The sequence below is a fragment of the Capricornis sumatraensis genome, chromosome 1 (genome assembly GCF_032405125.1).
Source record: "Capricornis sumatraensis isolate serow.1 chromosome 1, serow.2, whole genome shotgun sequence".
Taxonomy (NCBI): Eukaryota; Metazoa; Chordata; class Mammalia; order Artiodactyla; family Bovidae; genus Capricornis; species Capricornis sumatraensis.
Genome location: NC_091069.1, coordinates 32,583,975 through 32,611,757, shown reverse-complemented (window position 1 = coordinate 32,611,757; position 27,783 = coordinate 32,583,975). Strand labels below are relative to the sequence as shown.

Genomic DNA, 27,783 nt, shown 5'->3' with positions numbered 1-27,783 from the left:
TATTTTTAAACCAGTCAGAAAAGGTTAACAGCAATCCTTCAGTTCAAACTCCTTTTTTAGGTGGAGCAACTCAAGGGACTGCTCCAAAGTCAGCTATTAATTAGTAGCAAGGCTAAGACAGGAATGTAAATGCTGTGACTTCCAGCTTGGAGGTCTTGTACTCCAGGTAATCTTGAGGCTGGGTTTGTATTCACAGCTCTAAACTCTCAGGGAAAGTGTTATTTTGATGATGGGATTTTTTTTTTCCCCCTGAATCTGATGTGGTGAAAATGGGGGCAGAGCCTTGAAGTTTGAGGGCCACGTGTCCTAGATTCGATAGTTGGGGTGAGGTTAGGTGGAATGCCCCTCAGAGCTCTCAGGCATTTCATCCTCTGTAGGGTGATGGGAGGGCTTCCCTGGTGGCTCAGTTTTAAAGAACTCTCCTGCCAATGCAGGAGATGCAGGAGACGTGGGTTTGATCCCTGGGTTGGGAAGATCCCCCTGGCAAAGGAAATGGTACCCCCACACCGTCATTCTTGCCTGGGAAATCCCACGGAGAGAGGATTCTGGTGGGCTACAGTCCATGAGGTCGCAAAGAGTTGGACACGACTTAGCGACTAAACAGCAAAGGCCATGGGAATCCTGGAGCAGGTTTCGAGAAGGAAGGGGCCTGTGGTCACAGCTTGAGAGAGGAGCATGAAACAGTGAAAGGATGGAGGCTGTTGAGATTGGGCAAGTCCCTGGGATTGTCAGTGGGATGGCAGAGAGGATGCCTGGCTATACTGTGGACTCTCTAAATGACTGTTGAAAGAATGAATATGTTGATGGATCTGAAAAGGTGCACATAGAAAGAAGGCGTTAGAATCTGGTGACCAAGTAAGTTAGATATAATCCTGAGAACTCCAGGATGGCGTGTGAGCAGGAGAGCAGGCAAGCTCTTCTGGGTCTTGTGGTGGTGGTTGAGCAGATGGGAAAAGAACGAAGCACTCTGAACACAAAATAGTGATTTCATTGTTAGGCATCACAGCAAAACTAGAATTGTGTGGAAGCCAAGACCAGGAATAGAAGGGGTCGACTACTCAGGAAAACTGTGGAGAAAAGGACAAGAGAATCTGTTTCTAGACTGGGGAGTAAGAGAAGAAAGGATGAAACCAAGGTCTGTGCCTAATCTTAGGTGCACACACAAGGTCTGTGCCTAACCTTGGTATCTAAACAGAATAGTCTCTGAATATAATTGATGCATATCAGAGAGTGGGCAACTGATGATGCTGACCATTGAGGAAGATTAGTTGAGGGAGGAAGATTTCCTAAGAGGCAGAAGAGAAGGCTGGAATTGAGTCAAGTGATTGAGTTCACCTCTCAACTGCAGATCTTTCTGTTTTCCATGGCAAGCCCGTTGAGTTGATGAGGGAACTTCTGTCTCCAGCCCCTGACCTTCTGTCATGATCTCCAGACCATGGAGAGATGGAGAAGTGCCCCTTGAGTATCAGATCAAGGTAACTTCTGTTCCTTGTTTCCCCAGGCTGAGAAGAAAGCCAAGGTGATCGCAGTAATGAATGCTGTTGAAGAAAACCAGGGGTCCACCGAGTCTCAGAAAGTGGAGGAGGCCAGTCCTCCCGCTGTGCAGCAGCCCACTGACCCTGCGTCCCCCACAGTGGCCACCACACCTGAGCCCGTGGGCGCCGATGCCGGGGACAAGAACGCCACCAAAGCAGCTGACGATGAACCAGAGTACGAGGTGAGCCGCTGGCTTCTTCACCTGCCTCGTCCGGCTCCTTCTGTCCTGCTCTTTCTACCTGACCCCACGTCTCTTGGTCTCTCCAGTCTTGCTCTGTCCATTCCGATGGAGCTCCCTCCCGGCTGTCGTGACCCTCAGACGTCCAGGGCTGGGGTGCTGTGGGGGGAAGCAGGGTGGCAGGGCCTTGTGACCACCCTGTAATGACTTCTGCTCCTTGGGGCTCCAGGACGGCCGGGGCTTTGGCATTGGGGAGCTGGTGTGGGGGAAACTGCGGGGCTTCTCCTGGTGGCCAGGCCGCATTGTGTCTTGGTGGATGACGGGCCGGAGCCGAGCAGCGGAAGGCACTCGTTGGGTCATGTGGTTCGGAGACGGCAAGTTCTCAGTGGTGAGTCCGGGGTTCGGTGGTGGCCTGGGGAGTGGGGATGGGAAGGGGTCTTGGTCCCAGGGTCTCTGGTTTCGGCTGGGGGTGTGGTTGGAGTGGGATCATAGGAGAGGGAGCTGTGTTCATCCCCACTCTGCAAATGTGTGGTTGGAAAAGTCCCCAGAGGTAATTAGGTTGCACTTGGAGAGCTTGGCTGCCTTCCAGGAACCCTTTACCCGGAATGCCCTTCCACCTGCATCAGGTCCTCCCCGCACCTGGGGCTGGACTCTTCCTTTGCATTCTGTGATTACTTATTGGTGCATCTGGTCCTCTCGAGGGCAGAGGCGGGTCTTACTGTTCCCCCCACTCCACCATGCCAGGCATGTGGTGGGTGCTCGATGAACTTGGGAAGAGGTGCAAATGAGGCGGGTTGTGCCTCCAGGTGTGCGTGGAGAAGCTGATGCCGCTGAGCTCCTTCTGCAGTGCTTTCCACCAGGCCACCTACAACAAGCAGCCCATGTACCGCAAGGCCATCTATGAGGTCCTGCAGGTCAGTGCTCCTCCAAGGGGCTCAGTGGCGGGCAGCGGGTGGGGGTGGGCTCCGTCTGGGGGCTGGAGCCCAGGGTTAGGCTTGGGCAGAGGGTCCACCTGCGAGGCCCTTTGGCCTCCTCTCGTCACTTGCCCCCTTTCTGCACCTTCTCCCGCCTCTTGCCTGAGCCCACCTTCGCTACTCTCCTGACAGCCTCCCCTACACGTGTTGCCCCCAGGTGGCCAGCAGCCGAGCGGGGAAGCTGTTTCCAATGTGCCATGACAGCGACGAGAGCGACACTGCCAAGGCCGTGGAGGTGCAGAACAAACAGATGATCGAGTGGGCCCTGGGAGGGTTCCAGCCCTCTGGCCCCAAGGGCCTGGAGCCCCCAGAAGGTACATGCAGGTGCACCAGCAACTCCGCGCCTGGGCTGGGGGAGCCATGCTTGGAGGGGGGGCCTACCAGGTCTCTCTCCCATCACAGTGGCCTGTGGGAATGCTACCATCCCCATCTCCCTGGGGTCAGGGTAGGGGCAGGGCTGCTCTGGGACTCCGAATGACCTGTTCCCCATTGGCTTGCGGGCCCGGAGTTGGGAGTAGGAACAAGTTAGGGACCAGGCTGCACCCCCTTGTTGTTGTAGGCAGATGTACAGGGGAGGGAGCTGGGGTTCCTTGTCAGCGGTAACCGTGGTCTCCTCACCTGCTTCCCTGATCCAGAGGAGAAGAACCCCTACAAAGAAGTTTACACAGACATGTGGGTTGAACCCGAGGCAGCTGCCTATGCGCCGCCCCCACCAGCCAAAAAGCCCCGAAAGAGCACAACAGAGAAGCCTAAGGTCAAGGAGATCATTGATGAGCGCACAAGAGGTAGTGGGCCTGGCTGTGGAGGGCGGGGCCCCTGGAGGGCGTGGTGGGGTGGGGCCGGCATTCAGAGGGGTGGGCGTGGCCCTCGAGGGCCCTTCTAATCCCGTGCTCACTCTCCTCCCCTCCCAGAGCGGCTGGTGTTCGAGGTACGGCAGAAGTGCCGGAACATCGAGGGTGAGTCCTGAGGGGCTGCTGGGTGTTGACTCTGGGAAGTCGGTTATCTGTTGTCTGTGGGCCGGTCCTGAGGGCCCATGGGGTGGACGTGAGGCCCACAGGTGGTGGCCGGCACAGAGCAGTAAGGTACCAGGGAACATCTGCTGTCGTGGGCCAGGGGTACTTGGAGGCGGCTCTGTCCTGTACCTGCCATTGCCTCCAGCCTGCTCGGCACACCCCTGCCTTCCCGGTGCTACAGTCTCCCTGTCAGTGGCAGGGGCCGGTCACTAGGGTTGTTGGTCAGAGAGCGGTGGCCTCGTTTGGACTTGCACGCGTGCTCAGTCACTTTAGTCGTGTCCAGCTCTTTGCAACCCCCCGGGACTGTAGCCTGCCAGGCTCTTCTGTCCATGGGATTCTCCAGGCAAGAATAGTGGAGTGGTTGCCATGACCTCCTTCAGAGAATCTTCCCTACCCAAGAATTGAACCCACATCTCCTGCATTGCAGGTGGATTCTTTACATGGGGCTTCCCTGGTGGCTCAGAGGGTAAAGCGTCTGCTTGCAATTCGGGAGACCCGGGTTCGATCCCGGAGTCAGGAAGATCCCCTGGAGAAGGAAATGGCAACCCACTCTAGTACTCTTGCCTGGAAAATCCCATGGACAGAGGAGCCTGGTAGGCTACAGTCCATGGGGTCGCAAAGAGTCGGACACGACTGAGCGACTTCAGTACTTACTTACCTAACACTTTACACCTAAGCCACTGGGGAAGCCTGGATTTAAGCTTGGCCCTTTTACCTTTCTTTTCTCCACCTTCTCTCATCTGGTGGTCATTAGTGCCTCCCATGTCTGTCTCCCTTTGCCAAATGATGGTGTGTCCAGCTTGGGGCCCTCGGGGCTGGGAAGGATGGGATCAGGGGACCCAGGCCCTAAGGACTGGCTGCTCAGGGACATCTCCGGAGTGACCCGGGGTCAGGCCTGTTCTCGCAGGCAGGCATTTGTCCTCATAGCATGCCTTTCCTGAAAGGTGGCATCGTTGCTCTGGGAGATGAGTAGGCTCCTGGGATGGGGCTGCATGGCCTCCCTGTTCCATGGGGCCCCTCCCAGACGCCTTCCTGCCTTCTTTTCTGGAGCCAGGCTTTGGCCCCAGGCGGGAGGGGGGCCCTTCAATGACACTCTGCTTCCGCTGCTCCCCAGACATCTGCATCTCTTGTGGGAGCCTCAACGTCACCTTGGAACACCCTCTCTTCATTGGAGGAATGTGCCAAAACTGCAAGGTAGGGCACGCCCAGCAGAGACGAGGCCCTAGGCTGGCCACACCTTCTGGCCTCTGGGCTGTAGTACGTGTGGTAGCTATAAGGGTGACTCTGAGGTTTGCTCTTGATGCAGAGTCCTGATAAAATGGACCCTGGGGGTTCAAGTGTCTGACCTGCTGTTGTTTTGCCTCTGAGAGATCCTTGCCCCCGCCTTCTAAGGCCTGGTTCTCGTCCTCAGATGGCGTGCTCACAATGTCACAGTCACTAGTGTGAAGTAGGGGCAGGACACGTCGTTGAGTTAGGGTTAGGGTGCCTCTCCCCGCTGTGTCCACTGCAGTGGGTGGGGAGACACGGCGTCCCCTTCCCAGATGTGTGGTCTGGGCGGAACCCTGACTGGATGGGTGGCAGGGTCATGTCTCCAGGGCTGTGTGGAGGTTCCAAGGCGAGAGCCGGGAGGCTGGGTTTACCGCCTGCCTTTGCACTGGCTGGCCTTGGTGCTGCCGGTTGGTCTCTGAGCCTCCATGCTGCTCCCTAGAACTGCTTCCTGGAATGCGCGTACCAGTACGATGACGACGGCTATCAGTCCTACTGCACCATCTGCTGCGGGGGGCGTGAGGTGCTCATGTGTGGGAACAACAATTGCTGCAGGTGAGGCCCTGCCCCGAATGCGGTGCACTCCTTGCCCGGCACCTGGGCTTTCACTGCCCGTCCTGCCCAGCACTGCAGCCACAGCCACGCTCCATCCTAGCCTGGGGGTGAGCGTCCCCTTTGCTCCACTGTGCTTCCTTCCAGGTGCTTTTGCGTGGAGTGTGTGGATCTCTTGGTGGGGCCAGGGGCTGCGCAGGCAGCCATCAAGGAAGACCCCTGGAACTGCTACATGTGCGGGCACAAGGGTACCTACGGGCTGCTGCGGCGGCGGGACGACTGGCCGTCTCGGCTCCAGATGTTCTTCGCCAACAACCATGACCAGGAATTCGTGAGTGCTGGGTGCTGGGTGGAGGGCAGCTCTTTTCACCCCCACCTGCCAGAGCCAGAGGGCAGAGTCTGCCAAAGCGAGAGCACTGGATTGAGGTCCTGAGCACCGTGTAGCCATGCCTGCACTGCCAGCCAGGAGTGTGGGGGTCTGGAGGGCCCAAGTGCTCACAACTGGCAGAGAAGCCTGCCCCAGGTGTGGGTCTGTGGTACATTCCTGGATGCTCACCTGGCCTGTTGTGCTGGCTGCTAGGACCCTCCGAAGGTTTACCCACCTGTCCCAGCCGAGAAGAGGAAGCCCATCCGGGTGCTGTCTCTATTTGATGGAATCGCTACAGGTGAGAGTGGTTGGCATCTTGGTCCTAGGATATGGGAGCTGAGCTCGGGGGACTGTGTGTATGTCACTCTGGCAAAACAGGGTGACAGTTAATATTACAGCTGTTAAAATGTTAGCCTAAGGAGGAAACTCTTGTGTTGAAGGAGAAGTTGAAAATAGGTGGTAAACCAGCATGTTCAGTGGGCATTCCCTTAAATGGGCAGGGCCAGGGGGCTCTTCAGCAGAAAATGGAGCAGTTGGTGGTCAGAGATTATTGAAGATTTTCACAAAACCTCAAAGGACAGACTTGGCGACCAAAGTAAAAACATAGGCAGTCCTGTTGTGCTTTGATTATAAGTCACAGTGAAAAACAAACTGTAAACAAAAGAGTCTAAAGAATATTTAAATTGCCCATAATCCTATAATTAGTGTTTTGGTATATGTCCTTTTACATTTTTAGATTTTAGATTTTCTTCTGGGCTTGTATGTTTATATAATCATATGTAGATATTAAAATGCATAGTGTTATATTTTGCCATTTCATTTATAGTGTTACGAGTAGTTTTTCACATCAACCAATATAGGACTGTGTTATTTGTAAATGCTACATAGGATTCCGTAGAGTGAAAGTACCATAATTTAATGAACCCCTATTGGGTGGTTTGCTTTTTTCCTGATTCTTCTGGGCAGTGTGGTAATAAACATTCTCATTCATGCGTCTTTATATACTTAACTGTGTAGCCAGTTTTTAATTTCACGTGTTCTTAACCTGAGTCCTGACATCCACTCCTCTGCCCTGCCCCCAGGCTGAGGCTTTTCAGTCTTTAGGAAAGAACAGTCCTCCTCAGAACTTGTCCCAGGACCAGAGGAAGATGGGAAGGCTGGGCCCAGAGACCTTGGCCAGAGGGTGGGGCTGGTCCCCCCAGACGGATGTGTGTCTTTACCCAGCTCAGTGCTGTTGTGTGAACCTAGAGGAGTTCATGTACAGCTTGGGTTTCCCAGGCTAGAACCTGGAAGCCTCCTTAAGCAGCATCACACCCCAAGAGGCTGGGCAGGCTCCTTGTGGGGAGATCTCCTGGGAGCAGATCTGCTGGGAACAATGAGAGATCATACAGGGTCTCCTGAAGCTCTCAGCGTCTGTTCCGAATGCTGGTCTGTTCCAAATGCTGGTCTGTTCCAGCCAGTTTGTGGAAGGGTCCTGGTCAGGAAGTGTGAATACTGGTTAGCTCAGGAGGAAGCACATTCAATGAGACCACCCACTGTGCCGTGAAGACCCAAAAGAAGGGTTGGATCAGGCATGCATGGTACTCTGAGGTGGAGAGGGTGCCCGAGTGTTGGGGGCTCAAAGAGGCGGGAAGGCCATCCTGGGGGCCATGGAATGGGGTGGGCATCAGTGAAACCTTTTTAGAGCAGGCGGTGTTTATGTTGAATGTTGTTGGATGGCTGAATTGCAGCGTGATGTTAAGGGCCAAGGAAGGACACGTGTACAGAAATAGAAAAGGAAAGCCCACTCGAGATTCAGCTGCTGTTCTTCCCTGGTTCCGGAAAGCCCTGGAATGTCCTGCCTGGAATGTTTTCTGAATAGATCCAATTAGGCATGAGACAGCCTCAACGGTAACAGCTTCAGTGTCTTTGTTACTGATAATTCCAGTTGGACCCGGAAGTTTCTGGGCAGGGTGGGGCTTGGGCCTGACTCTGACCCATGTGTCCGGCTTGGCTCAAGGACCCCTTGCGAAGACCAGGGTGCCAGGCAGGTGGCCCAGTGACTGCTTTTTGCTGGCTGGTACAGGGCTTCTGGTGCTGAAGGACTTGGGCATTCAGGTGGACCGCTACATCGCCTCCGAGGTGTGTGAGGACTCCATCACGGTGGGCATGGTGCGGCACCAGGGGAAGATCATGTACGTCGGGGACGTCCGCAGCGTTACACAGAAGCATGTACGTCAGCGCCGCAGTCCGCCCCTTTCTCCACGGCACTCAGCTCCTGGGCCCGCCCCTTTACGTCACTCAGCCCCTGGGCCCGCCCCTTCCTCACGTCACTCAGCTCCTGGGCCCTCCCCCTTTTCAAGTCACTCAGTTCCTGGGCCAGCGCCCCGTTGCTCTCATTTTCCTCTCCCTGCTTGCACTCTCTCCCTCCTCCTCTTTCATCTCCCTCTTTTGTCTCGAGGCTGGGCAGGTTCCGCTGGGACTTGGGGGGGCCAGGCCTTTAGGGCCTGGGCTCCTCCCTGGCTGGTTTCTGGGCCCCTTTGAGTGAAGCGTTGTGGGGTACACTAGGTTCCCATCCTCCTGGTACTGCTAGCCACAGTTTCACCAGCCTGCATTTTGTCGCGGTAGTGGGGTCTGGTGGGGTCCTCTCTGAGTGGCCCCCTTGCCTTTCCAGGTAAACATGTAGACCTTGAATCCCAGGCCCTGAAGGGCATTGGAAAGGTTCAGAGGGCACAGGGCCCCTTTCATCTGGCGCAGCCCAGACTACTGTCCCTCCGTGGCTGTTTTCCATGCTGGCCTCCTAGATGCTCAGTTGAGTCCCTTCATTTTACTATCTGGAAAACTTGGCCCAGAGAGCCTCACTGACTTGCCCATGGCTGGAAAGAGAGAGAGTGTGTATGTGTGTGTAGACAGCATACAAAGCATCTGGTCTCTTCTCTCCCAAGCGAAGTACTTTTTTTTGCCAACTTCACAGATCATTTCTCTCTTCCTTTCCGCCTCTGTCCCTGGACATCAGGCCCATCACATTACCTTTATCCTCCCAGATCCAGGAGTGGGGCCCGTTCGATCTGGTGATTGGGGGCAGTCCCTGCAATGATCTCTCCATCGTCAATCCTGCCCGCAAGGGACTCTACGGTAGGTGCCTCATCGCCCCTCCGCCTCCTGAGCTGGCGCTTCCGCACATCGGTTTCCTCTTTGGATATTTCTGCCCTGGGACGGCTACTCCCAACGACCCTGCCCTCCCCGTGCCCGAGCCACACCACTGTCTCCTGCAGACAACCCCAGCTGATGGCTTTCTCTTCCGACCTCTCAGAGGGCACTGGCCGGCTCTTCTTTGAGTTCTACCGCCTCCTGCATGATGCGCGGCCCAAGGAGGGAGATGACCGCCCCTTCTTCTGGCTCTTTGAGAATGTGGTGGCCATGGGCGTTAGTGACAAGAGGGACATCTCGCGATTTCTCGAGGTATAGCCAGCACCCTTGGTTTGGCCAGCTCACTAATGGCTTCTACCTTGGACTGCTGCTTTATCCCTGTCTCATCTGCATTGTGGAGCTGGGGACTGGGAACTTCTGCTTTGCAAGGGGCCTGTTGGGAAGCTCTGGGCTTCCCGAGTAGGTGAGGAGGAAGCCCACCCCTGATAGAACCCGTGGTCTCACTCTTAAGAGGTGGTATGTCAGTGTGGCCTTAGCGCTTGGAGGACCTAACTGTCATAAACAAGGTGGAGTGCCAGACTTGGCTTGGAGGTCTGTGTGGTGTTTCCCTGGGGGAACCTTTTGAGATGCCAGAATCAATTTTCCCAACCAGGATGGTTTGTCCTCAGTCCCAGCCTCCATAATGGGTGCTTTACGCCACCTGGGAAGAAAACACGGTTTATCTCAGTTTTTACTTCACGTAATGTGGGTCCCAACTTGGCTGAGCCCAGTTTGGGCCTGTGCAGAGGGTTTCTGGGCCAGAGCCCTTCTCTGGCTGAGCAGTCTGTGTGCCCAAGTCGGGTTCAGACCCCTCAAGCTGGTGTTGACTGTGTTGGAGCAGGCATCTGTTTTGCTCACTATCGGGACATGCAGTAAAGACTTCCACACTTGTTGGAATGTTCTTTCCCAAAGCCTCCGGGTTAGCTGTAGCTGTGTGGTCCAATGAGGTGGACATCCACCCCATGTGGTGTTCACACTGACATTAAGATTCCCCAGTCGCCCCAGCCTCCTCAAGTACCCAGCCATCAGCACCTGGTAGGCTAGTGGCTACTACATGGAACAGTGCAGATAGAACATCTCCATCTCGGCAGTGTGGACCATGTGCGGGTCTAGAATGTTCCCGTGGGAGCATGTGGAATGTAGCTGAGTTTGATTCTGGCTTTTCCAGGGAGCTTCAGGCTGTCACAGTGTGACCTCCTGAGAGAGAAGTGAGAGCCTTTGAGGCTCTAAACTAACAAAGTTTCCTGGCCCGCTATAATATTCATCTCTCTCTTTTGTTTTATAGTCCAACCCTGTGATGATTGATGCCAAAGAAGTGTCAGCTGCGCACAGGGCCCGCTACTTCTGGGGGAACCTACCTGGTATGAACAGGTTGGTGAGAGCTCCGTGCCCAGGTGGCCGCGGGTGGGTGTCTGCAGGCAGGATGATGGCGCAAGGGGTGGCCAGCCTCCCCTACAGACCAGCTTGCTGCTCTGCCAAGTTTTCTTTGTCTTTCCTTTTCCTTGAGGAAGAAGGGGAGTCAGGGTGTAGAATATAACTTGGCTAAGAATCGAAAAACTAGTGGTCTCAGATAGGACCTTTAAAAAGCACACTCTTGACACAGAAGACCATATATTGTGCTGCTGAGTTACAGGGTTGGTTCTTCTGTACTGGTGATGTGTCAAGAGTCAGCTAGTCCTTAGTTTCCTGAGGTAAAGCCATGGAGGATGTGTTTGGGAATGGGGAAGAGTGGTGCCCACTGCTGGGCCATACTGGCTCTGGAGACACTGTCTTGAAACAGCAGGCACCACACAGCTTAGAGCATCCTCCTCCACTTACTGTTCACACACATCGTCAGCATCAAGTCCTTTTTTGGGAAGATGCCCTTTGTGTAGGTTGCACAGAGATTTTAATGTCCCGGAATGAAGAAAACTTCATTTCTTCAGTGTAATAGTCATAAAAAGGCCTATGAGAAGAGACCACCAGGTTTCTTCCCTGGCGAAGCATCTGCCTCCAACGTGGGAGACCCAGGTTCAATCTCTGGGTCGGGAAGATCCTCTGGAGAAGGAAATGGCAACCCACTCCTGTATTCTTGCCTGGAAAATCCATGAACGGAGGATCCTGGCAGGCTACAATCCATGGGGTTGCAAAGAGTCAGACACAACTGAGCCGACTTCACTCACTTTATGAGGAGAAAAGAATTCTGGTTGAGAGTCAGCAGTTTAGAAGCAGAGGGAGACTCCCCCAATCGCGATAATATATTACAAAGAGAAGTATTTTCCAGAGTGTTTTAAGTTTGGTTTTTTAAAAAATTATTTTAAAATTGGAGGATAATCACACTATTGTGATTTTTGCCATGTATCAGCATGAATCGGCCATAGGCTTACATGTGTCCCCTCCCTTCCAAACCGCCTCCCACTCCCACCCCAAGTGTGGATTTAAATCTCCATGGTTTTCTTATAAATTAGATGAACCATTTAACCTGAACTCAGTCATCTACTATGCCTCTCTGCCAATAGCAGAAGGTTTTAGGAACTTCCCAGTCTCAGACCTGTTTGGCAAAGCTCCTGTCTTACTTGAGGGCTTGTGGCTCAGAAGGAGGTGGGTCAGTGGGCACCTGACCTAAAAACTGTCTTGGTGTCCCCCTAACCTTCCCAGGATGTCTGTGAATATTGTATAGGGTGGATTGGCTTATGTAGTCTAGTATTTTTATAGAGCCACTAAGTGATTATCTCCTGACAGACCTTGGGCCTGTGGGATTTTTCTTACCTGCTTCTTCCAAGCCTAAAATTTTAGAACTCTGAGCTTCCAGGAGGAGCGGAGGTACTGCAGGGGACAAAGTACAAGCACAGAGGGACAAAGTACAGGGTGTGTGTGTGTGTGTGTATGCACATGTGCACATAAACAGAGGGGAGTTTGGAGGGGCAGTTTGACTGTGGGTCCTGGGTGGTGGACCACTATGTGAAACCTTTAGTAAATAATCCTAAATGTCAGAAAAGGCCATCACCTAAAGTGATACTTAGTGATCTGGTCTACCTTCTGAGAAGTGACACGTTTAGTGTCTCAGAATTTTAGTCGTCTGGGGACTGTGCAGAATTTAAGTTCTTGTTAACTGTACATGTAAGTACAGTTACTGTTACAGTAAGTACGGTAAGTACAGTTAATGAGTGTCATCTACTGTACACACCTGTAACCATCACCATAGTCGAAATACAGAACATTCTGTCATGGCAAAGCTTGCTTCATGATGAGTACTTTTCAGATGCAGTCTTTAGGGAACGGATTTAAAAATAATTGGATGTTTCCCCTTCTTGGCAGGCAGGCGTTATCTGTTTGTAGTTTGGGACCAATTTTGAGTTTACCTTAAAGGATTTGGTGCTTGATGGCCCTGTGTCCGTGAGTGGCCACAGTGTCTGTACCTGTGTTTGGGGGAGTTTGATGGGGGTTCTTTACTTCTCCATGTGAATCAGATGGTTGCTGGGTCAGTGCCGAGAGTGCATCCCTGCCATTCTCCTGGTTTCGGTCGTTACCCTCTCTCTCCTGCCTCCTAGGCCATTGGCATCCACTGTGAATGATAAGCTGGAGCTGCAGGAGTGTCTGGAGCACGGCCGAATAGCCAAGGTTAGCCCCAGCATCAAAGCCCTCTGCTAGGGGTAAGAAGAAGGGCAGGATGCGCTGGAGCGGCACCAGGGCTGTGTGCTGCCTGCGGAGGATGCAGCTCGGGGTTGCAGTTGGCCAGAGGGGGAGGGTCTGGAGGAAAGCCTGAAGGGCAGGGGAAGAGGTTGGAATCCTTGCTGCTTGCAACTGTTGCTTGCTGAGCATCGCCCCGCTGGTCCCATGGGAGGCAGACGCTAAGGAGTCTTGGCCAAGATTCCTGGGCTTTTGAATTACCAGGCCAGGATCATCATTGCATGAGCCTTCAGAGCAGATTCTCCTATGATGTGGCAGTTCCATTTCTCTCTGGAGAAATCTCTTGGGACTGCTGGCACCCCAGGGGTATCTTTGCACCCCTGGGTAATTTGGCATCCTTTTGCCTGTAAATCATTACTCCTGGGGAAGAAAAACAGTTCTTAGAAGACTTGGGAAGGATGGTGACTCAAGCTGCTGTCTCTCTAGTCCTTGGCCAGCAGGATTGAAGTGAGGACGGCTGGGTGCCCTCTGTGTAGGAGGAAGAGCAGGGCAACCCTGGCCCCTGGATGGAGCAGGCCTTGTAGGCTTTGGACGTGGCAGTCGCTGTCAGCTGCGGATGAGTGTTCATCTTCCGTTTCCTCTCCCATCTTCTAGTTCAGCAAAGTGAGGACCATTACTACTAGGTCGAACTCCATAAAGCAGGGCAAAGACCAGCATTTCCCCGTCTTCATGAATGAGAAAGAGGACATCTTATGGTGCACTGAAATGGAAAGGTACCCACTCTTTGTGCTGGTGGGGGGTGGGATCCCGGCCTCTGTGCCAGGCTCAGATCCCCTGCAGACATCGTGTGAGCGGTGGGTTTGTTTTCCCAGGCATTTCCCAACATGGCTGATGCCTGGGGAAGACTCTGGATTGTGAGGCTGGGCTAAACTAGGGGGCATCTAGGAATCTGTCCCTGGTGCCTTGGCTCCCAGCAGTCCTGCTCAACTCTAAGGAGACACTGCAGCTGCAGAAGCTTCCCTGCTCCATGCCGCTTGTGTTCGGTTCTTTGTAGACCAAGACAGCGTGGGAGCAAATGGGCCTTACAGCCTCAGTGCCCTCATTTGTGCAGACTGGACTTGAGTCCTCATTCTTGGGGTAACTGCGATTTAGCCAAACAAAGAGACATGTAACACACAACCAGAGCAAGCAGAAGCTCCTGGCATCAGGCATGAGTTGGGAGCCTTGCAGAGTTTTCCGTCGTCCAGGGGTGGGGTTGGGAAGACACAGGGGTGTGTATTTATTACAGACTTGAGATGCCCACTGTGGATCTCAGTCTCAGGTGAAGCATGTCCTGGATGTGTTTTTCACAAACACTGACTTTGTTTCTGGGCTTCCTGTGTGGGTCAGCGGCAGAGAGTCCACCTGCCAACGCAGGAAACAAGCGGGTGATGCAGGTTTGATCCCGGAGTTGGGTTGATCCCCTGAAGGAGGAAATGGCCACCCACTCTGGTATTCTTGCCTGTGAAATCCCATAGACAGAGGAGTCTGGTGAGCTATATAGTCCATGGGATTTGCAGAGTCAGACACAACTGAGCACACACACGTTTGTTTCTACTGGGTGGTAAATCTCTCAACAGTCATCACCTTAACTTGCCTTTGGACCCACAGAAAGCAGCCAGGCGCCTGAGACTCGAATTGGTTATCACAGACACAGGATCGCCCCAGGCCGGCGCTGACCCCTGCCCCTCTCTGCCTTTTCTCCCCAGGGTGTTTGGCTTCCCTGTCCACTATACCGACGTCTCCAACATGAGCCGCTTGGCGAGGCAGAGACTGCTGGGCCGGTCGTGGAGCGTGCCGGTCATCCGCCACCTCTTCGCTCCACTGAAGGAATATTTTGCTTGTGTGTAAGGGACGTGAGGGCAGATCGAGGTAGTGATACAAGGTTAAACAGACAAACAAAAAACACAAAACACAACAAAACACCAACAACGTGAGGATGGAGAGAAGTATCAGCACCCAGAAGAGAAAAAGGAATTTAAAACAAAACAAACAAACCCCACAGAGGCGGAAATTCCGGAGGGCTTTGCCTTGCAAAAAGGGTTGGACATCATCTCCTGATTTTTCGATGTTAATCTTCAGTCCTATTTAAAAACAAAACCAAGCTCCCTCCCTACCCCCACTACCCCCTTTTTTTCTGGTCAAACCTTTGTTTTCTACTCTTTTCAGAGGGGTTTTCTGTTTGTTTGGGTTTTTGTTTCTTGCTGTGACTGAAACAAGAGGGTGTATTGCAGCAAAAAAAAAAAAAAAAAAAAAATCAGTAACAAAAAATAGTAACCATACCTTGCAGAGGAAAGATGGGAGAGAAGGAAAAAAAGGAAATTCTATAGAAATCTATATATTGGATTTTTTTTTTTTTTTTTTTACTATATATCTTTTTTTTGTTGTTGTCTCTAGCCTGATCAGATAGGAGCACAAGCAGGGGACAGAAAACAGACACTCAGGAGGCAGAGGCCCCTCCCAGCCACTGAGCTGTCTTGCCAGCACCATTCCTGGTCATGCAGATCACAACCCAACTAGCAGCAGAGAGACGAGAACACCACACAAGACCCTTTTATACAGTATTCAGGTGCCTACCACACAGGAAACCTTGAAGAAAATCAGTTTCTAGAAGCCGCTGTTACCTCTTGTTTACAGTTTATATATATATGATAGAAATGAGATATATATATAAAAGGTACTGTTAACTACTGTACAACCCGACTTCATAATGGTGCTTTACAACAGCGAGATGAGTAAAAACATCAGCTTCCACGTTGCCTTATGTGCAAAGGGTTTTAACCAAGGATGGAGAAAGGGAGACAGCTTGGAGGTGAATCGTTTCCGTGGTGGGGTGTTTGATTTCCCCTTGGTGTTTAACAAGGTGTGAAGGAGAATTTGGGAACAGCGTTCTCCCGCTTCTCCCTGCCAAAAAAGGGGGGTGAGATTCGGTGGTTGGGACCGTGGAAAGCTGAGAGTGGGATCCATCCAGGCTCACGCAATAACCTTTTGATTTTTTTCGAAAAGGAGACTCCCTCGGCAAGATGGCAGGATGAGGGGTCTTCATTCCCAATTTCTCACATTAGCCGATTTGAGGGCTCCTTGCGGTGGGATCAGAAAAAAAATCCAGAGTGCGGGCAAGTGACAATTCAGACCCCACCTGGAGCAAATAAAAAAACATACAAAACGTACTGGTGCTCTCCTGTCTAAGTCGCTTTTTGTGTGTTCTTTTATGAGGCCCCCGCCATCCACCCTCTGTGCACAAGGCGGCTTCCAGCCCCTGGAATGTGATGTTTTTGGTCATCTCCAAAGGCTGCAGTTTTATACTGGGAGGCTGATGACACCTTTTGTTATAATTATTCTTATGGTTCTGGTTATAATTATGTTTGTTTTCAGATTTTCTTTTAAGAAAACAAAAACCCAACCCCCCCTCCCTTTAGGTTTCAAACCAAGGTGCGGGGAGCAGGGTGCTTTGAAGTTAGTGGTGGCCCTGGTGCCCTGGCTCCCCACCCCTCGGGCCAGGTGGGCCACCAGGCGTGGTGGGCAACAGCTGAGCGGCCAGGGAGGGTGTCCCTGAGGCCGGCCTTCCGGGCGTATCCCTCTTCTCTTCTGCTTCCCTCCTCTCGAGTCACGTGTGTCAGGGCTGGAGGGAGGACCAGGCCCCTCTCTCCTCGCGTGTGTGATCGGAGTGGTGTGTATTTTTTTTCTAGTACTTGGTCTGATGAAAGCTGTGCTCTTACCTCGAGTCGGCAGCACCTGGAGCCCCAAGTGCACGACACTTGGTTCCGCTTCCCACCGAGGCAGGCGGCCTGGCGTTGGCGGTAGGCAGGGATGGCGTGGGTGGCTCCAGGGTGAGGGCCCAACGGGCAGACGCCTGCCTGAATAGATGGGGTGTAGATATGTGGCATATAGAGATATATATTTTATAATGGGAGGGGGGAATGGCACCTCCTGGGACTGGCAGGGCTGGGAGGTGTGCTGTCAAGCACATGGTCCCATGTTCGCATCCCTAGAAAGATAGGGCCTATGGTGATAGGCGCTATATAAATACATAGATAGGGTCATGTATAAGAAATATGTCGTGGGGAGTGGGGGAAGGAGGCTTAGAAGGCTGAGTCTCGGGCCCCACTGCAGACAAGCCCCACACCAATCAATCAGTCCCACACGCACACACAGGAACATGTTTCTATACCGATGCATAACAAATGCACGTGCACACACACACACACACACACACACACACACAGCCAGGGAGCTCCCAGTGCTCTTCTCCCCAGGATTCAGGACTTTGCGGAGTCGGCCCTGCAGCTCTTTACCTCTGTTGCCCTGTTTGCAGGTAGACTGTCAATCCCAGAAGTTGCTAGGTGCTGAAGACAGGAAAAGGAGGAGGTTTTCTTTTAGCAGGTGCTCTCCTCTAGCAGGTAGCGTTCTATCTCTTTTGCCCCTGGTGATGTCAAAAGATTCTTCTGTTAGCAACCTGTGACACTGACCTGCAACCCTAGGCACCAGTCAAGTCAGCCCTCAGCTCCCCCTACCTATTCTCCCCCGTCCAAAATGAATCTGACGTCCAGGGCTGTCTTGGCCAGGGGGCTTCCATTGGAAAGAAATGGGACAGCAAACCTCATCTTTGGAATAAAGCAAATTAGTAATTTGTTAAAAAAAAAAATTAACCAAGCTTTGAATCCCTGCTCATTGCTCAGGAGTAAGCTCACAGCTGGTGGCCATGGTCTCCCACTCCTTTTAGGGGGTGCTTAGTCCCACACCCCAAGCTACTCATTTCCTTATCAGATTGGTTTTTAAGATCATACCCAGTTGCTTCCTGCCAGCTCCATGCCGTGATGGCAGGTGGTGATGGTGGGCTCCCCCGGGGCTGGAGCAGCTGGTGGGTGGGGGGGGTTCCCTCTGCCCCTCCCTCATTGGAGTCTGTACCCAACTGTGGTGCTTACCCTGCCCCCCTCCTCCAGCCAGGTTCCATCTTCCCGGCCCAGAGCCCACCAGCACAACTCTGGAGGGCGGGGGAGGAGGGCTGCGCAGACAGTCCAAGGTGCTCCCTCCCCTGGTGGCGGCCGATGCTAAGGTCTTCCCAGCCCGTGTCAGGACTGTCTCTTCCTCTGCGGACCTTCTGCTCTGCTAGGCTATGTGTCTGCTGCTGTGTGCAGGAGTTTGCTTTTCCCAGTGGCCCAAGTTCCATCCAGGGAGCTTGCATGGGGAAGAAACTTGGTAGCCAAGGATGTGGCAAGCCTTGAGGGGTCGGCGTGGGCCAGCCAGCTTGCTTGTTGTGGCTGATCCTTTTTCCTCCTGGTCTGGCAACCTGACTTGGCCAGAGGCCCCCTTGCAGGGATGAGCATTAACAATTGCCAGCTTTTCTTCCAGCCACACCCGGGGGCTTGGTCCCACAGTAGAACTTGGCAAGTCCCAAGGGGACCTTGGGAATGTGCCAACTTGGCCAGGCTGGGGTGCTCTTCACAATCTCCTTCCAACCCCTGGGGTGCCTCTGGGTATACCTTCTAAAGGAGAGTTGTGCTTGGACAGGCCTAGTCAAGGTTGTGCATGGATTAAGGTGGGGGATCATTGGTAGAGGCAGTGCAGTGGGAGAAACCAGGAAGGCCTTTGGAAAATTCTGGAGCATGTTCTTGGTGGAGTTTTGTTTCTCTTGAGCAGGCTCATTTACAAATTCCTAGAAATGGGGGTTTCCAGGGACTTAGGGTGGTACCCCCTACTTACTGCAGGTGCCAAGCGGAGTGTGGTGCCAAAGAGATCCGTGGCTCTGGGCTGGGGGAACTGGCCGAGGTCACAGAGCTGGGGGTTGCCTGCCCAAGGAGGAAGCTGGTCCTCGGCCGTAAGCTGCTGTACTCTGGGGGCCTCGAGCTGGTTGGTGCTGACCCCCTTCCCTGGGGACCAGCCGAAGCACGTAGGCCGGGGAGCCGGGGGTGAAGGCTGGTGGGGTCTTGTAGTCAGAGGACAGCCACCCGGGTGTGCCACTGTCTGTTTTTCTTTCTAGACCTCAGAATCTTCCTGCTGTTGAACATTCTAGAAATACTTCCCAAAAGAGTACAGGGGGCCGCTTGGCTTTTGAGATGGGCCTGGGAGAGGTTGGCTGGCGAAGGTGCCTGTGTGGGTTTTTAATGAGTTTGTACGATGCGGATTGGGACAGGCCGACCCAGCAGGAAGGAAGGCTAGTGGACATTGAGCTAGTCTCCCCCTACTTCCCGAGCAATTGGCAATTCTGGGGAAACCTCGATGGGAATAGCCCACCATCTCCAGCACAGGATGGTGTACAACAGGAACAAGGAAAGGATCCTTTCAGCATTGCCATCCAGGGAGTAGTCTTAGTCTTCATCTCACTGATGACATAAGTTATATATAAAGCGGGTCTCGGAGGCAGTTTTGAATTCCTGTTGTCCTGCCTGGTGCAGAGATGCTGTGGCGAGGGTGTCTTTAAGAGGTGTCATTTTCAGGGAACTTGCAGGGTTAGGGCCATGGGACCTGCCTGGCACCGCGATCAGATCTGACGAGAGCTGGTTGTTACTTGTGGTTAGCAGAGCCCAGATGCTGGTGAGAACTGGGTTTCTAGCCAGGCCTTGTTTTGATCCTGGGAGATGAGGAATCTGAATTTGTCATCAGGCAGGGTCTAGTCTGGACGCTTCCAGCGCTTGTGGTCAGAGATGACACTGGAGTTGTCCAGCTCTCTTTTCCTCCACCTTTGGAGGGATGGCGTGGAGCTGGAATCCCCCCCTCCCCGCCCCCGCCTGGCTGTTCCCTGCTGGGGCAAGGATTAACCACAAGTGTTTGGAGGATCTAAGAGGAAAGAGGACAGGTTTATATCAAGAATGGACTCCACTGTTCTAGCAGAAGCTCTTGGATCTTTACGTTTTGGTAAAGGAAGGCTGGGGTCTTTAGGATGTGAGGTCAGCCCCTCTTGCACTGTGTGTTCCAGAGACCCAGCTGAGCGGGCCTTTAGTTGGCCACCTCCTGTTCACCGCTGGCCCTCTACAGTGGAGTCCAGGGGAGAGGGACAGACAAGCAGGTCAGAAGCAGTGAGGACAAGGATGGAAGGTCCTTGGCTGGTCATGACTGGCGGAAATTGCCCTGGCGGAAGCCCCCAGACTCCTGTAACTCCCCTAACTGGAAAACTCCCCCGAGGGGCATGGGAGGGTGGCTTTCTCAACCTCCAGTCTCATGGCCTCCAGCCCTGGGCCCGAGAACATGAGCAGGGATCCGAAAGCATCACCTGAGTCCCATTTCACTTCACAGACTGATTTGGTAGCACAGCCCTAGAATCCAACCAACCACAAAAATACCGAAATTCCTTAGAATACGCAGAGGGAGGAGGTGACTCAACAAGGTGCTAAAACATTTTATTAAAAATATATATTGTTAAATTAAGTCTGCTGTCTGGACAATGACTGTTTGTTTTGTTTTCTTGTAGTGGAGTTTAAAAGAGACTATTATTTTACTCTGATATATTATTATTAAAAAGGCATTTTAACTTTGTACTTGAAAACTAAATGAACGATTTCATGTGTTTTAGCTGAGGCATTGAAGTAGCGGGTGCTTACTTATTTGTGGGAAATCATGTATTCATACTGAAGAATAAACTCCGTAGCTGATTTGGTAATAACTTTTACTGTTACAGACGATTTCGCTTTGACCCCGGCGGGAGAACACTTTGACTGCACATTCCACGCAGCTAAATGCAGGACTTACTCCCCGACCCTTCCCTTCCCGGCCCTCTTTCCTTTTTCTTCAGTTCCTCTTCTGACTCTTTGTTGTTGTTTTTGTTGTTTTTTCTTCCTGGTTCCAGCATCCTTTCACCACTGTTTTTTTTTTTTTTTTTTTTTTTTTTAGGGTTGCTTCTCTATTTATTGACAATAATAATGTACATTTCACAGTCTGGTTCTGGGACATTGGGGAGGGGGTGTGAGAAGGCCCTGCGTGGGTCCCCACCACCACTCCCCCATGTCCTGTTGTATCTCTGTGTAAGTGATGCTCGTGACATAGCTGTTATGAAATAATTATAAAGAGGTCAGTGCGTACAGCAGATGTAGAAAGTCTGTCAATTCCGCCTTCATCACTTTTTTTTTTTTTTGTGCCCAGAAGAATATAATAAAGCTCCTTTCTAATGTACTTGTGCTGGAGAACACTTGAATAAATGGACTGTTTTTGTGCAAAAAGAAAAATGGAAAAAGCACCGTAATAATGTCCTTTTGTCTTGCGTCTCCTTCCCCCTGACATGACTGTTCTCAGCCTTCCCCAGAGAGGTTTAAGTGCCCCAGTCGGGAGGTCCTAGCATTGGGTTTAGGCAATGCAGTTCCTCCCTTTAAAACACCACCTGCATGAACATTGGATAAGGATTGTAAACCAGATGAAAAAAAGGGTGGTTTGATTGACTGGAAGGTCAAAGATCAGCTAGTGAGGTGTAGTTGCTAGAAAAGCAAATTCTGTCCAAGGCTGAGCCGGGAAGACGATCATCAGAGGGGTCACAGGGCTTTGGTCATGGGCACTGTTCCCCTCTCTTTGGGTTTTTTTCCCAAAACACAGGGGCATCCAGAAGAGAGCAGCGGTGTGGCGGACAGTCTGGACTGGGCAATGGACCCTGCGAGACACAGGCGTTTGGCCTGAAAAAGGGAGACATGAGGGATGAGTGCGGACAGTGACAGGGCGAACCCCAGGGGTGGGTGATTCTGGGTCGTTCTATGTGGCAGGTGGAAGAGGGGCCTGTGGGCAGAGGTGAGCCTGTTTCAGCTCAGCATAGGGAGATCCTGTTTCACTCCTGGCCAGCAGTACTAGGGCTGCCCTTGGGACAGCAAAACCCTGGTTGATCAAGAGGTGCTGAACAGCCACTGGGGCTCATGCTGGGCTTCCCCGAGACTCCAAGTCTGGGTTCTTCTGGCTGACCCGTCCCTCCTCGGCACTGTCTTGCTAGTAGACAGCGCCTTGTGGTTGGAAGAGCCTGTCCACACACGACATCCCTTTTGTCCTCGTGATTCTTTGCCTGATGGTCACTAGTTCCCTGTCCTTCCATCTAAGAGACTGTTCTGAGCAGACAGAAGAATTGGGCTTTTCCCATCACATCTCCCTAAGACCCCCATGTCATGCTGCTCTTCCGTCCTAAGCGCCAAGCAGATGCAGCCAACAGTTCCTTCTCTTAAGGGAGGGCTATTCAAGGTTTCTTTCCTACATTAGATTTTGGGGGAGGTTTAGGATGGCACCACTTTGCTGGCAGCTTTGAAAGAAATGATAAGGGGAAATTTTGAGAAAAAGAAAATAACAGGCTTCCCCACCCCATTCCCCGCCCCCCCCCCCGTGGGCACTTTTTATTTTCTTTACAAAATTGTAAATGTGTATTTAACTTCTACTTTTTTCTCGTATTTTTCAGTGTTGATGTAGAATTCTTTTTTAAAAAATGGCTGCATGGCATTTTCTTGTTGGATGTTTGTTTATATCTATATATATATATGCATTTTATTTTAGCTATAAATAGAGCTGCAATAAATATCTTTATATGTTGGCTTTCCCCCCCTATATTTTGTATTTTTTTTCTTTTAAGATACCTTCCCAGAAATGAAACTTACTGAGGCAAAGTAGATGAATGTGGTTGTTGGATCCTGACACGTTTGCCTGATGTCCACCCAATCCTCAACTCTGAGTTCAGAAAGAAACAAATGTAGTCTTTTGTTGGACAAACTCCAAAATGTGTTCATCTCAGTGAGAAAGACTCAAGACTCCGTGTGAGAGAGAAGCTGGAAATCTACAGCTACAAGCCAGAGATGGGAGCAATACTAATTGGTCACTAAATTTTGAAAGTGAGCTCATTTGGAGTGCAGGCCTGGAGGAAGCCTGGTAGACACTGAGAGTCTAGCTCCAAAGCTAAGGAGAAATGGGAGGGTGTTTTTGGTGCCTTCCTGCTCTGTAAGCCAAGGCTGAGCACCCCAGTGTCATCAGCTGGGGGGTGGGAGGTCTGGCCAGAGCTTATGGGAGGGAGCTGCTGGGGCCATTTCATTACTAGAAACCATCCTGTGAAGTTGTTTGATGATAGAGGGGTTGGGAGTGATAGGGAAATGTCAGGGTTGGGCAGGAATCAAGGTAGATGGGGGTCGACTGCTCGGGGGAGAGCAGGCTGCCCTGGGTGGGGAGAAGGTGCCACATCCACCAGGTCCAGGCTTGTTGGTTGAAGAGATCCTTCCCTGGTTAGCTTGGGTCTGGAGTGGAATTAGAGGAGGGAGGAGAGAAGAGGCTGGCTGGGAGCTGGCTGGTTGGCGGAGCCAAAGCCGTACATAGCAGGGCCAGAGGGGCAGGCGTGGGCAGTGGGTGTCATTCCTGGGGGGTGCTGGTTTTGGGGGTGAGGCTGCAGTGGGGGGAAGAAAGTGTATGTTAGAGGTGGGGGCACAGGGAAGTCACATCCAAGGAGGATGAGGCTCCCTTTGGAGAGTCCCCTGGTATCACCCCAAAGCTCCCTTTCTCTTTAGCTCCAACACGCTTTAAAATGGGCTTTCCTGGTAGCTCAGATGGTAAAGAATGTGCCTGTAGTGCAGGGAGACCCTGGCTCCGTCCCTAGGTCAGGATGGTCCTCTGGAGAAGGGGATGGCAACCCGCTCCAGTATTCTTGCCCAGAGAATTCCATGGACAGATCATGGGGTCTCAAAGAGTCAGACATGACTGAGCCACTTTCACTTTTCACAGTTTAAAAGGCCATGGCCCACTCACCTCAGTGATACCTTTCCCTCCCCTCAGCTGGGATCCTAGGAGGGGCTGCGGCCAGGCTGGAAGGCTGGAGGCTTGGGGATGACAGCCTCTGAAGGGTGAACAACTCAAACAGCAATTTCCAGAGTTGGGTTCAAATGTCAAAAAGCAGCCCTGCCAAGCTCTCTCTGTTCAACCCCAAAGTCCCAGGTACACTGAACTGTGTTAGAAGAAAGACCATCATTTAGAATGCGCTTGTCTGGATCCTGTGTGGCCTCAGGCAGGTCAGCCAGCCTTCTTGAGCCTGGGTCCTTCTCACTGGAAACTTGAGCTTTGATTTGTGGTCAGGCATGTGGCCTCTGGTGGTACCCTTGTGTAAAGGGAGGAGACTTGGAGCCTTTGGCCCTGAGGCCCTGATGGGTCTCAAACCCTGCAGCCCCCCCTCCCCCCTGCGTCACTGGAGGAAGGAAAAATGCCAGCATACAGAAATATACCCACCTGTCCATCCCTTGTCTGACCCTGACTCGGCTTGTGTAACAGCAACATGAGCTTACTCCATCACCGAGGTCCTGCCTGGCCCAGTGTGGGGACTTCCGTTACCTCCCTGTCCTTCCTCCCCTAACCACCCCTCTCTCCTGTTTCGAGAGGGGACTGTGCTGATCCCCACTCAGATACCCTGTTTCTCTGCTCCACTTTACAGCAAAACTTGAAGGCACTCCCAGCCCTCACCGGCTGTGTTTGCTCACTTCCTTTCCCCTCCCCACTCCCCCAGCAGGGCCATCACCCCCATCCCATGACCTCTCAAGAGCTGGACCAGGGGACTCCCCTCCTCCCTGGGTTGCTGACATCACACTCTGCATGTCCCTACGCCCCTGGGTCCCTTCCTCTTCCTGTCCTCGGCATGTGGGAGGGTCTGGGACTCCCACATCCTCCTCCACCCCAGCTTCCCTTGGAGGCCCAGGTTCATACATCCAGCTGTGATTATATATCCAGCTGGCCCCCACACTTGGAGGTTACACAGGCACCTTAAATGTGACCTGAAAACCCGAGTTCTTCGTCTCCTCTCAACCGGCTCCTAGCTTCTATGTGTCAGTAACTGGCGCTTGTGTGTGTGTGCTAAGTCACTCAGTTGTGTCCAACTCTTTGTGACCCCCATGAACAGTAGCCTGCCAGGCTCCTCTCCCCATGGAATTTTCCAGGCAAGTATACTGGAGTGGGTTGCCATTTCCTCCTCCAGGGAATCCTCCTCCAGGTAATCCTCCTAACCCAGGGATCAAACCAGAGTCTCCTGCGTTGGCAGGCAGGTTCCTTACCACTGAGCCACCAGGGAAGCCCTTCTGTCACCCTACAGAGAGTGAAATACCTGATAGTATGTAGCTACCGGGAAGCCCCTTCACTGGCATCAGAACCCTGGGGCTCATCCTTGATTCCTCCCTTTCTGTCATTTCCTATATCTGGTTCACCAGTCCTCACCTCTATCTTGTTCTAACAGTCCTCACCTCTAAATGTATCCTTCATTCAGCCATCTTTGCCTACCCTGCTTCTGCTGCTTTAGCCCAAGTCCCCATCATCTGTCCCCTAACTGGTCTCTCTCCCCATCTTTTTGTCTTCCTGTCCCTGCTAGCGCATTCAGTACACAGAATAATCTCATAAAACATCAAACCTTCAAAAAGCCCCATCAGTTGTGTGCCTGGTGGCTCAGATGGTAAAGAATCCACCTGCAATGTAGGAGACCTGGGTTTGGAAGATCCCCTGGAGAAGGAAATGCCAATCCACTCCAGTATTCTTGCCTGGGAAGCCCCACGGACAGAGGAGCCTGGCAGGCTACAGTCCATGGGGTCGCAAGGAGTTGACTGAGCGACTAAGCACAGCACAGCACTTACCTATCTTCCCTATGAGAGCAGAGCCTTTTCCCTGTTTTGGCAGGATCCCCACAGCCCAGACCAGGTCTGGCACATAATCTCTTTCTAGTTATTATAATCATTGTTATTACTTAATGAGTGCTTAGTATGTACCAGAAATCATTCTGTATTAACATCTTCACAACCTCTGTGCCAGGTACTATTATCCCATTTTACACATGGGATACATACTTGGTCATGATCACTGGGCACACAGTGGCAGTGTCTGAATTTCAAAAACTGTCTGCATACTTCTAGGCTGCAGGTTGCAGCCCGAGGGATTACCTGTCCCCACCTGGCCTCTCATGTGTGTTGGACTGGTCCCCTAGGGTCTCTGTGGCAACTCCCTGCTCCCTCTTCAAGGGTCTGGGTGTGCAGCCCCTCACCCTTCTCTACTTAGTCCTGGCTCCTTCTGCACCCACCACCCCAGGGGGCTGTCTCTTTGGAATGAGGGAAATGCAGGAGTTGGAAGCCCAGGCATAGGGGGACCTCGGTGAGAGATTTCCTATTTTATAGCTCCTACTCTGTGCAGACAGGCTTCCCAGGTGTCACTAATGGTAAAGAACCCACCAGCCAGTGCAGGAGACAAAAGAGAGGTGGATTTGATTGCTGGGTTGGGAAGATCCCCTGGAGAAGGGCGTGGCAACCCACTCCAGTGTTCTTGCCTGGAGAATCTCCACGGACAGCGTGGTGGGCTACGGTCCATGGGGCTGCAGAGTAGGGCACGACTGAAGCGGCTCAGCATGCACACATTCCCCATATTAGTCCTTGGGTTTCTCGGGGGCCTTGATGACTCCTGGGTGTGCAGCCCAAGGGGACTCAGCTATGGTGGGACCTCTCCCTGGATGTGCGTGGGGAAGGGAGCAGGGGCCCAGAGGGTACCGCTCTCACGGTCTACCTGCCTGGGGACCAGGGCAGGAGGTGGGCCCTGCTGGCAGGGTGCTCACCCTTTCTGAGTGAGGATGAGGTATCGCTAGGTTCCCAGAGGAGCAGGTCTCCTGATATGGGTCAGCTTTCACCACCTCCCACCCGAATCACATTGGTAACTAATGCAGCGGGGCATGAGCTGTTGTACTTGAGGGCTGGGCTTTGAGGCTGCTGTGTCTGGACAGGCCGCTGGTCTCATTCCCTGCTGCTCTGAGGAGGCAGGGACCCCTGAATGCGCCTGGAGAAGGTCCAGTCGGGCTCCGCACAACTAGTTGAGTGAAGCCTATGGAGAGAGGTTCAAGACCATCCCTTATCGGTTCTGACCCTCCACTTAGTGGACAGTGTCACCAACCTCTCTGAACTGTGGTTTATTCACCCCCAAAATGGATTCATGTTCTGCTTTGAGTAGGTCCTCCGAGAGTGGCTGTGGGAAGTCCTCGAAAGCCCGGTCAACCTGCCCCATCTCAGGGCTGGCTTCCACTGGAACGCAGGGCCAGAGACCCGGGGCCTCTCTGTCTCTCTCTTTCTTCCTCTCTGGAAATGCTTTTATCCAATTACTTAAGTCATACTTGGCCACTGAATTAAAAACATTAGAAATTTTAAAAAGGCACAAAGGGGAAAATATTATGTGGTAGTTACATGGGTGTATATTTTTGTCAAAACTCATTTAACTGTGCTCTTAAATACATTGCAGTTTATTGTATGTAAATTATACCTCAATAAAGGTTTTATTTTTAAGACTCCCACGTTATTGACATTTTAGTATATTTACTTGTAGACTTTTATTGGTATATAGTGTATATTCCATTATATATACAGATGTAAATGTTTGTGTCTATGTATAAATCTATGTACACAAACTCTAAACAAGTCTTGAATTCTAAATGTATGTGTGAATATATACATATTTGTCTTTTAAATAAAGATGGACCACGATGTGTGTGCCCTTTGTGAAGGTTTTCCACTGAGGCAGCTGGCACTCTCCACCTTCAAGAGGTCTTACCCACCCTCATGGGACTGGGCTGTGCACACCAGGCCCCCATCCAGTGCTGCGTGAACTAGTCTCTTGGGGTGGGGAGCCTGAGAGGAGCACTTCCTGGACTGGCTAGGCCTCTCTCATCTGAATTTCTGGAAAGGCCTTTTAGGCACTGTGAAAAAGGAGAAAAGGAGAAAAGAGGAAAGAGGAGGTATCAAGCCTGTGGGTGAACCTAGGGAAGAGGCAACCCTGATGGAGGGATGTGGAAGTGAGAGCATCCAGGAACTTAAGGATGGCCTGGGCAGGGAGGGAGGCCCACTCAAGGGGTCAGGAACGGCCAGTGGCCATGGGGTGGGCTCGGTCACAAGAAGGAACACAGTGTCCTGCCTGACTGAGGGAAGGAGGCTTGGCAGAGCTTGGAATAGGTGTGAAGGGTTGGGAGTGGGGGGAAATGTGTGGATGGATACAGGGTCTATGAGAGAGGCAGGGCCCCCAAAACTGCCGCCCAGCTTTCTGTACAGCTGGAGCCTGCACTGGGAAGGTCTAATAGGTGTTCCGGATCTCTGGGTCTGGCAGTGTAGGACGTACCGTCTAGTCCAAGGGCAGAGGATGGAC

The 27,783-nt window shown here is 52.3% G+C and overlaps 1 protein-coding gene across 1 annotated transcript in view; it reads left to right on the top strand.

The window, feature by feature from the left end:
- Positions 1 to 20,761, top strand: part of DNMT3A (DNA methyltransferase 3 alpha) — a 77,648-nt gene extending 56,887 nt beyond the window's left edge. Inside the window, exons 6-24 of the mRNA XM_068971520.1 lie at positions 1,502 to 1,717; positions 1,944 to 2,102; positions 2,521 to 2,628; positions 2,846 to 3,002; positions 3,324 to 3,473; positions 3,600 to 3,644; positions 4,816 to 4,895; positions 5,410 to 5,522; positions 5,667 to 5,850; positions 6,100 to 6,184; positions 7,952 to 8,097; positions 8,910 to 9,000; positions 9,179 to 9,327; positions 10,340 to 10,425; positions 12,585 to 12,654; positions 13,318 to 13,436; positions 14,412 to 16,502; positions 17,018 to 17,102; positions 20,318 to 20,761. Of these exons, the coding sequence (XP_068827621.1) occupies positions 1,502 to 1,717; positions 1,944 to 2,102; positions 2,521 to 2,628; positions 2,846 to 3,002; positions 3,324 to 3,473; positions 3,600 to 3,644; positions 4,816 to 4,895; positions 5,410 to 5,522; positions 5,667 to 5,850; positions 6,100 to 6,184; positions 7,952 to 8,097; positions 8,910 to 9,000; positions 9,179 to 9,327; positions 10,340 to 10,425; positions 12,585 to 12,654; positions 13,318 to 13,436; positions 14,412 to 14,553 (2,100 nt within the window). The 3' untranslated portion in view covers positions 14,554 to 16,502; positions 17,018 to 17,102; positions 20,318 to 20,761. The remainder of the gene's footprint in view (positions 1 to 1,501; positions 1,718 to 1,943; positions 2,103 to 2,520; positions 2,629 to 2,845; positions 3,003 to 3,323; positions 3,474 to 3,599; positions 3,645 to 4,815; positions 4,896 to 5,409; positions 5,523 to 5,666; positions 5,851 to 6,099; positions 6,185 to 7,951; positions 8,098 to 8,909; positions 9,001 to 9,178; positions 9,328 to 10,339; positions 10,426 to 12,584; positions 12,655 to 13,317; positions 13,437 to 14,411; positions 16,503 to 17,017; positions 17,103 to 20,317) is intronic.
- The last annotated feature ends 7,022 nt before the right edge of the window (positions 20,762 to 27,783 follow it).